Source organism: Eurytemora carolleeae, unplaced genomic scaffold (assembly GCF_000591075.1).
Source record: "Eurytemora carolleeae unplaced genomic scaffold, Eaff_2.0 scaffold422, whole genome shotgun sequence".
NCBI classification, from domain to species: domain Eukaryota; kingdom Metazoa; phylum Arthropoda; class Copepoda; order Calanoida; family Temoridae; genus Eurytemora; species Eurytemora carolleeae.
Genome location: NW_019396433.1, coordinates 195,279 through 204,387, shown reverse-complemented (window position 1 = coordinate 204,387; position 9,109 = coordinate 195,279). Strand labels below are relative to the sequence as shown.

At 32.2% G+C, this 9,109-nt stretch overlaps 1 protein-coding gene across 1 annotated transcript in view; it reads left to right on the top strand.

The window, feature by feature from the left end:
- The window catches only part of LOC111703237 (uncharacterized), a 21,481-nt gene extending 12,832 nt beyond the window's left edge, over window positions 1-8,649 (top strand). Inside the window, exons 3-5 of the mRNA XM_023475125.1 lie at window positions 7,446-7,500; window positions 7,992-8,064; window positions 8,426-8,649. Coding sequence (XP_023330893.1) covers window positions 7,446-7,500; window positions 7,992-8,064; window positions 8,426-8,556 — 259 coding nt within the window. The 3' untranslated portion in view covers window positions 8,557-8,649. The remainder of the gene's footprint in view (window positions 1-7,445; window positions 7,501-7,991; window positions 8,065-8,425) is intronic.
- Window positions 8,650-9,109: the final 460 nt, after the last annotated feature.

Below are 9,109 nucleotides of genomic sequence, written 5' to 3'. Positions count from 1 at the left end.
GCTTACATTTCAATAAGAACACTTGAATTTAAAAGAAAACTAATTCTGAAAACGTATCCACCCCCAAAGTAGGAGTTTTGAACATCGAATTTGCGCTCAAATTCAGGATTTACAGATCTTTAAAAAGTTTAATATGTCTCAAATGAATCTGAAAGAAGTTTTCCACAACACTGCATACTCAGTTCAACTACCTTACAAAGCCGGTCACTCCCTTTAAAGGTGACATTATTTAATAAAGGATGGAAATTCACAGAATTGATCTCTTTTACTCTGAGAAAGGTGTTTACGGTACCGTTGTGAATCGATTATACAATGCCTTCCATTAAGGTTACTTGAAATTACGCTGAAAATCCTAAAAGAAAATTGTTCATATAAAGTTTTGTGATATTTAGAAATTTTACAAAATCAGACTGATTTATACTACGCTGCTGAACTGGCTTTATATAAATGTAAATCGAATATTTCTTTACGCAACACGTTGTCTTTAAACCCCAACAAAAGGAAAGAAGCAGTATTGAGTAGAAATTAGAATATTAACGAATTTTAAACAAGTAAAAACTGCATTCTTTGTATTCGGTGCAAAGCCTGTTCTGGGTTCCGCTGCACACAAAAAAAAGTTTATTCACATTGCTGAAAACCATTGCAGATGCTTTTGTTAATTTGAGCCTTACATTACTCTTTTAAAAGTCTTAACGAATCGAGGACAAAAGATTTGATTTAAAAATCAAAGAAAAATATCAATCCAATTGAATCTTAAATACGCCACTTGTAACCGCTTTAAGTTTTTACACTTTAAGGTGGGGGGGGGGNACTGTAAGAGTTGGTGCCATTCCTTCCTTGCAGATATTTTACAATTTATCTTAATATCGCCTCGTATAGTTGAGCTCCATACATCAAATATTATTTAATATAAAGACAAGGGGACATATGGATAGAAGATACTAGAACCAGAAGCGTCTTGATGGGGGTAAGATGGGACGTCTCACTCCTCCGGAAAAATTAGGACCGCAAGAAGAGACCACCCTGTAAGATTTAATTTTCCTAATCACCGTAAAGGTTTTGTTTTAGTTTAAACACACTGTATTTTTATTTTATTTTCAACGCTATGTAAGTATTCCTAAACAGTAAACACCCTGTATGTTTTTATCATTTTTAACACCCTGTAGGTTTTTTGTTTTGAACACCATGTAAGGTTTGAAATTCCCTAACACCCTGTAGGGTTTTTGTTTTATAAGGTTTAATATTCCTGAACACACTGTTGAGTTTCACGCTCTAGAAATCCTGATTTGCATTTTGAATAGTTAGAGTGCATGGCATGTTTACTGTTTACAACAAAAATATCTAGGACCTACATAATATCTAGGATCTACATAATATCTAGGACCTACATAATATCTAGGACCTACATAATATCTAGGGCCTACATAATATCTAGGACCTACATAATATCTAGGACCTACATACTATCTAGGACCTACATACTATCTAGGACCTACGTAGTATCTAGAACCTACATAATATCTAGGACCTACATAATATCTAGGACCTACATAATATCACAGATACTAAAAGAAACAAAACTAAAAATGTCCAAAACCAAACTCAGATAAGACCCAAGATCCAAACCAGACCCAGAGAAGATACACGAGCTAATCCAACCCCAGAGATGATCCAAGAGTTAAACCAAACCTGGAGATGATCCGAGGTCTAAACCTAACCTGAGCAAAATTTTAAGATTTGAAACAAACCTAGGAAAGATCTTTAAGATCTATATCAAACCTGGAGAATATCCAAGATCTAAACCAAGCCAAGGAAAGTTCCCAAATTCAGATACAGATTATGTTGGTCATTAATTAATTGATTTGGTAAAAAATATAAATTTGTAAATAGCTAATAATACTAATACTAATAATTTAATTGGATAACACGACCAGAAACCCTTGTCCTGAATATAGAATTTGTTTAATGTCTTAATTTTAGTCTTTAGACCATATTATACGTTGATTTTATATGATTTAGCAGAAAGTAACCGATTCACTAGAGCAGCAAACCTTCAATTTAAGATTGACTGAAATTCCGTAAGTCTCTGAAGTCTCATCCTTTCTGAGCAACTCTGTATATCATCTTCATGTAGGAAAATTGATTATGCAAATTAATTCAGAAAAATTTGATAATTATTTTGCCCTGAAAACCAGTTCACAAGTTTATATAGTCCCATTAATCTAAACTCCTCAATAGTAAACTGAAGAAAGATTAGAACTGTTTATTATTTAATGAGAAGATTGATTAGATTATGTAAAGTTTAATTGTTTATTAAAACTGGTTCCATCAGTTTAATTACTTTTAGGAAGAATTATCCTCTCAAGCTGTAAATGTAAAATATAAAGGGATAAATATCTTCACAAGGATANCCCCCCCCTATATCATATATATAGTTGTAATCTCTGTTTGTTTGACCAATAAGACTCAAAAACCCCTGGACCGATTAGCCTCAAATTTTCTTTGGGGAACTCGGGAGCCCCACGGGTATGCTTTTAGCTTGGTTTTGAGATTCTAAGTGGGTCTACTTTAATAGCGAAAATTTAGTTTGCCGGTAAAATTGTTCAGTGCGGGTAAACAGTGACGTAACTTTTAGTAACGGGGTTCCCAAACTAGTATAACAATATATTTCCCCTAGCCTTGGCCCTTGACCAATAATTAGTGTGGAAAATCGCAAAAAATAAAGTAAGCAATGGTTTAACCAATCAGAAGTGAACACAAAAAGCAATATCTCAACCAAATAGCTTGGAAACCCAGCGTTGCCAGATATCTAAATAATTATCTAACAAAGCAAATCCCCAAGCTCAATTTGGGGCAAATTAGACCAGGGGTTTGTGATATGAAAATCATAACACAAAATAAGACAATTACTTATATTGTAAACCACCATTGAATTTCAGAAAAGGAACTCCAGGTCTAAGCAGTATAAAGTTAACAGTGATAACCAGAAAACTGTAGAATGGGAAGACGACAGTAAAGCAATACTGAAGTGCATTTGATGTTGTTACAAAGCAAATAACTACATTAATACATTAATTAAATAAAATGGGTCTTTTTCCACTGCACAACTGCTGTGCGGACTATTTAAAGTTCTCAAATTCAGGATTTACAGATCTTTAAAAAGTTTAATAAGTACATAATCATAGATATATGGAGAAGGGTGGTCCTCAAAGTTGAGGGATTATTCAGGTTTGTTTACTTTTACTACAAAGTTTGATCGACTAAAATACATAGACAAGACAACAAACAATATAGACGTTAAAAGGATTTTCAATCGGATTTTTAAAATCCTTATGACACATCTCCGCCATTTTCTTGCATGTATGTACTTTAGGTCTATAAATGTAAATCCTGAGCTCTTTACAAAATCTCCAGCTGCACAATGTCAAATTATCAATCAAAGAAAAACACAAAAATATTTACAGTATCATCGATAAAAGTTTAAAGGGTATACCGCGCGTTCAATAACAGGTTTCCTGAAAGTGACTGTAGAGTGTAGACGTGATTTTAAGTGACCCTTCATTTATAGAGTGGCAATTCACAACAGTACCCTTTATCATTGCCTAATAAAGTCGCAAAAAATAAATATTTCAATTAAAAAAACGCAGCTTTTCGATGATCTTTAATTAGTCAAAGGTTTAGAGGGTACCTTCTTAAATCGGACCATCCCCGTTTGGATTTTGGTTACGCATACAGAACCATTAAATTACGGAGACAATCCCTTTAAACTCGATTAATTAAGTTACTGTAGAATTAGGAAAAACTTGATGAAAGTTTTTATGTACATCAGTACGTGAGAAAGTATAGGGGAATTGGTAAACCAGCACAATTATGATAAATTAATCAAATCTAAACTTTCTTTTGTTGCTCTATATCGGAATCCTATACCACGATGTTAGAGTCCTGAACACTGGGAAATAATTAAATAAATTCAAATGAAAAGAGAAGGGAAGAAAAGGGAAGAAAAGGGAAGAAAAGGAAGGTTCAAAGGAAATTATTCTCTTTGTAAAATATGATCTGGTTGAAGATAATTCAGTTCTCTTCTACTGGTCAATAAACTCCCCCAACCCCACTCCTTCCCCCTCTCATCACCCCCCTATACTCTTCTTCTCTCATCTTTCCCTCTCCGAGGGAGGGGTGGCTGCTCTCAGGGTTTTGGAGTGCTCTCAGGGTTTTGGAGTTGCTCCCAGGGTTTTGGAGTAAAAATCGGAAATTTATCAGAAAAGTCGATTAAAAAGGGTACTTTTGAGCCTCTCCCCTCCCCTCCCCTTCATCCCCCTTTACCCCTTTCATTTCCTTTTCCTTTTGATTTTCATGATTCATTATATTTCAAAATTTTAGCTAAAAGGACACATAGATCCATACTCTGTAGCCCTATGAAAATAATGCATAAAAAAATGAAAATAAGGCAATAATATTTTAGACCGGGTCGAATTTGAAGTGTTGAAACTTCGTGGCCTTAGGTTTTACTTCTTTAAAGCCTTGTACATGAATATTTTTTAATATGAATATTTTTTGCATGAGAGCAGAGATACTTAAAATAATAAAAAAAATTAAATCTTCTAAAGTTAGTCACGAGTGAATTCTATGTCCTGGATTATTCTGTTCTACTGCCATGACATGACCCCATTAACACATTAGGCGCATTATTGTAGTATTGCCACAGACTTTTTAGTCCTGTTTTTTAGTGCAACCTGATGGCGTAGACCTTGGATTTTTCAAATTATTAATTCTGTAAGATCAAACAAGTGGAATTATCAAAGGTTTAAACCATCAGGTTGCAAAAATGTAGGGATGGTTAAATTTGCATTTGTGGAAAGAACTTAATTCCTTCCCACATTTGTGAGATTTAAAACCTTTCAATAAAAACTGGGATATTTTATTTGCACAAAACTCGATAAGAATGTTTGAATATATATATTTAACAGAACTCTTTTAAGAAAAAGTGCATTGAAATAAGAACTTTTGTGCTGTTAATCTGGGGATCAAACATTGATCTACTAAATACAATTCATACAATACATATTTTACACACGTACGGATTCATTTGTTTCCTCTCCGATATCCCGTGGGGTTTATACCCTCCTGCACAGGGATCAAGCATTGAGATGCAGGTGACGTCACCAAACAATACTATGTGAAATGTGAAGCAAACGGTAAACTCTTCTCTTTGGAAAACGGCAAAAATCCTTGAAGAGATAATGCCAAACTATTTTGTCGGGGAAAAGGCCAAACTTCTCCGAGGAGAAGACTTTGAACCATAAAGTGGAGAAAACGCCAAACCACTTTATCAAGAAGACATCAAACTACGTTGTGGATAACTCGCTAAACTCTACTTTATGGAGAATACAATACAAACTATTTTAATAAAATCATGCCAAACTACTTATGGAGCTCAAACCAAACTACTTAAACACGCTATGGGGGAAAACGCCAATCTCTTTGTGGAGAAAAAGGCAAACTATGATTAACTTTGTGAAGGAAACGCAAAATTGCGAAGAAAATGGAGAAAAGTCTAACAATTCTTCTAATTTTTCTTCCAGTTTATGTGATCCTGTCATAATACATTTAATTCTCCTGCCATAATACATTTAATTCTCTTGCCATAATACATTTAATTCTCCTGCCATAATACATTTAATTCTCCTGCCATAATACATTTAATTCTCCTGCCATAAAACATTTAATTTTTATAAAATATTCAGCAAATCTTCAAAAAATGTAAAATCAAATGTTTTCCTACCACCAGGGAAGTTTGTCTGAAGTTGGTTAGAAGGATGGAACCAGAGAAAGTGATATCTAGATCAAAGGATAAATTATAATATTATAAATTAGGAAGATTTTGTTAAGGTTTTTGCCGCAAATTAAAAGGATAGGGGCAACTCCAACCTTTTTATATCGTTTTCGTTAAAATTAACAATATTTATTCGATAAATATCCGGCGCGCACGGAAAAAAACTTTTTGTTTTGTTTTATCTTTTATATACTTACTCTGAACGAAAGTAGATTGATATATTGAAATCTATATTTTCCATTATATTTGACACTTCTACATTGGTAAATCACTGTAGGTCCTCCCGGCCATAGTTAACCCGAAGGGTAATAGATACAATTCCTCATTTTTCAAGGTTTAAATTGTTCAGAATATAATTTTCTTCATTTTGATGAATAGTAAGATTAGCAATAGGTACTTGATTAAATTACGAAGAATTTAATTTTTCTAAAGACTGATAGAAGTAGTTAAACTGTTCACACCGGAGCTTGGAACTTTTGTGTTTGATACTCTTAATCTCGATCAACTTAATTTCGATATCCACCATGGACACTTTTAAATTTCTGCTTAATCCTCCTTTTCAGGATATCGTATTTACTAATGCGCACATTTAGCTGCATGGACAAATTGTACAACGCAATTTATATAAGCATGTTTAAACTGAATTTATTAAATTCATAGTCTGAAATATCAAAGATCTTCGAAATTGTGTTGCAAAGATATTGGGAATAAAAAAATCGCAGTTTTTTGACAAAAACGCTATTCCTTTGAAGAATTTTTTTTTTCTTTTCTTCTTTTTGTTTGAATAATACAAGGTGTAAAAGTACTTAGGTGCATTACATTGATTGGTTGAGTTCGATGCCTTATAAAAATTCGACTTTTAAAAAAATTTAATATACTGCGAAAACATGCAGCTCTGTTCACATATAGAATTTGTGTTTTTAGAATGTTTTCCAATGTTTCGAGAGAAAAGTTAATAGTTAACATTTGTTTATCTGTATATTCATCCCCCTAGGGGCACCTTGTGACGGAAGATTACTGACTGAAAAAAAGCATAATTGTGATAAGTTAACCTCAGAAAATGTTTTTATTTCTTGAAATTAGTTGCAGTAATGACGAGGAATAAAGTTGGGTCTAGTAATCATCATTAATACTTTCTTTTATTCTTTTTTCTATTTGGTAAAAAAGTGGTTGAATAATAGTCAGGGGCATTCACCTGTCATAATACATTTAATTCTCCTGCCATAATACATTTAATTATCCGTTTTGAGGTTTATCAAATATTAATATTGAATGTAAAATAAATATTTATTGTCTGGATAAAAATTTAAAATATAACATTTTTAATTTTAATTTTTTAATATAAAAATTAAATTTTTTCTCCAATTTATCGTTAAATTAACACTTATTTAATTAAATAAAGATAGTTTAATTTAATGATGTTCAGTAAGTTTAAAGATTCGATTATAGTAACAATCTTGTTTTACTACAAATATCTCCTTTTATTCTATTTTTTAAATTCAATATAATATTTTAATATTCCTAAAGAAACTGATTACTCTAGAGGGTCACTTGAAATTACGCTTACACTCCCTTTAATGCGAGTAATCAGTTTCTTTGCACTGCTTTATAGGACGAGGTTGAATATGGAAACTGATTCACTAGAAGTCCAATTCAAAGCAACCCAGGTCAAATTAAATGTTTTAAAGGGAAAATCGTTGTAATTTTGTAATGCATTCCAGATTCACAAAGATACCCTTCAAATCTTTGTCTGAAGGAAAAAGATTGAGTTTATTTTTTTATTTTTGAGACAAAAAAAATCAACTGTATCTTTCTTATTTCTATAGTACGTTAAAGGGGTTTAAGAAGTACCATTGTGAATAGGACATGCACAACTTTAAATCAAGGTTGACTTTAAATTAGAACGATGGTCTCTTTAAATGAATATACGTTATAAAAATTTTCTGGTTTTAGTTTCTAAAAATAATAAAGCATCGCCAGAAGGATTTATGTCGATAAACTTTTAAGACTCTAGGTCTACCTTGATACTTAGTAGATAAGTAATGTTTACTATATACTCTAGGTCTACCTAGATAGCTAGTAGTTGAGTAATGTTTACTGTATACTCTAGGTCTACCTAGATACCTAGTAGTTGGGTAATGTTTACTATATACTCTAGGTCTACCTAGATAGCTGTTCTGTATTTACACCATTCTCTGAGTGGGCTTTGGTAGCTATGGGTCTCTCAGCAGGTAAAATATTAATACTTTTTAAATAAACTTTTACAGATTTAACTAAAAACATATTTCAATTTCCATCTTAGCGAAATAATATTTGAACATTTTCAAAAGATACAAATTTAAGCTATAACTGAACTAATTAGTCGCCTCCAGACTCTAGTTTTTAATCTCGATATTTGTTAAAACCTGATATTTCAAACTGCAACTTTTCATCTGGTAGAATATCAAAGGTTTGCATTATCAGGTTGAAAAGATATAAAATAACAGTGAGAGGAAAGTAATCAGTTCCTTCGATTTCAGAAAATCATAAACATTTAGAATCTTGAAAAGTGTTATTCATTGATTTAAATTTATCTCACTGTTTTAAATATAGGAATAATTGCATCGATTCTACTGGTCGCCTTCTTCACCAAATCCGGGTTCAAGTTCTCCAAACCTCAGGATGCAGAGATGCTCAAACAGAACGAGAAGAATACAAATAGTTATTGGGAGAAAATAAATTAAACTTCAGGCTTGAAATATCAGAGAATGTGATTGAGTTATCTCTAGTTATTATAAAATTGATTCTAGAATAATAAATATATTTTATATATTTAATGATTGAAAACGACTAATTGAGATCGTAACTAGATTAGAGTCTCAAACGCCTTTTGCAAGTCCAAACGTGAATTAACTCATGATTTACTAATGATTAGTATAATTACTAATAACTAAATTCAAACAGAAATACGCTTTTTTACGTTGGATTTACGACCTAATGGTAATATTTAGAATACATTTTATTTTCCTAAAATACGTTTTATTTTTTCTAAAATACTATAAATTTGAAATTAACAATACAAATTAGTAAAACTTATGGTTATTGAGAACACATATTCGGATATTGAGCTGATCGACTGCCTCGTCAGGGATCTCGTACGTTCAACCCAAGCCAAGCTATATCCCTAGTATCATGTTTGGGTTTCAGGCTAACGGAACTTTCTGCAGTTGGCTTCCTGGGTAATTTTCAGATTATTTATACAAACACTAGATGTTCCCCAGCTATGATTATTGAACA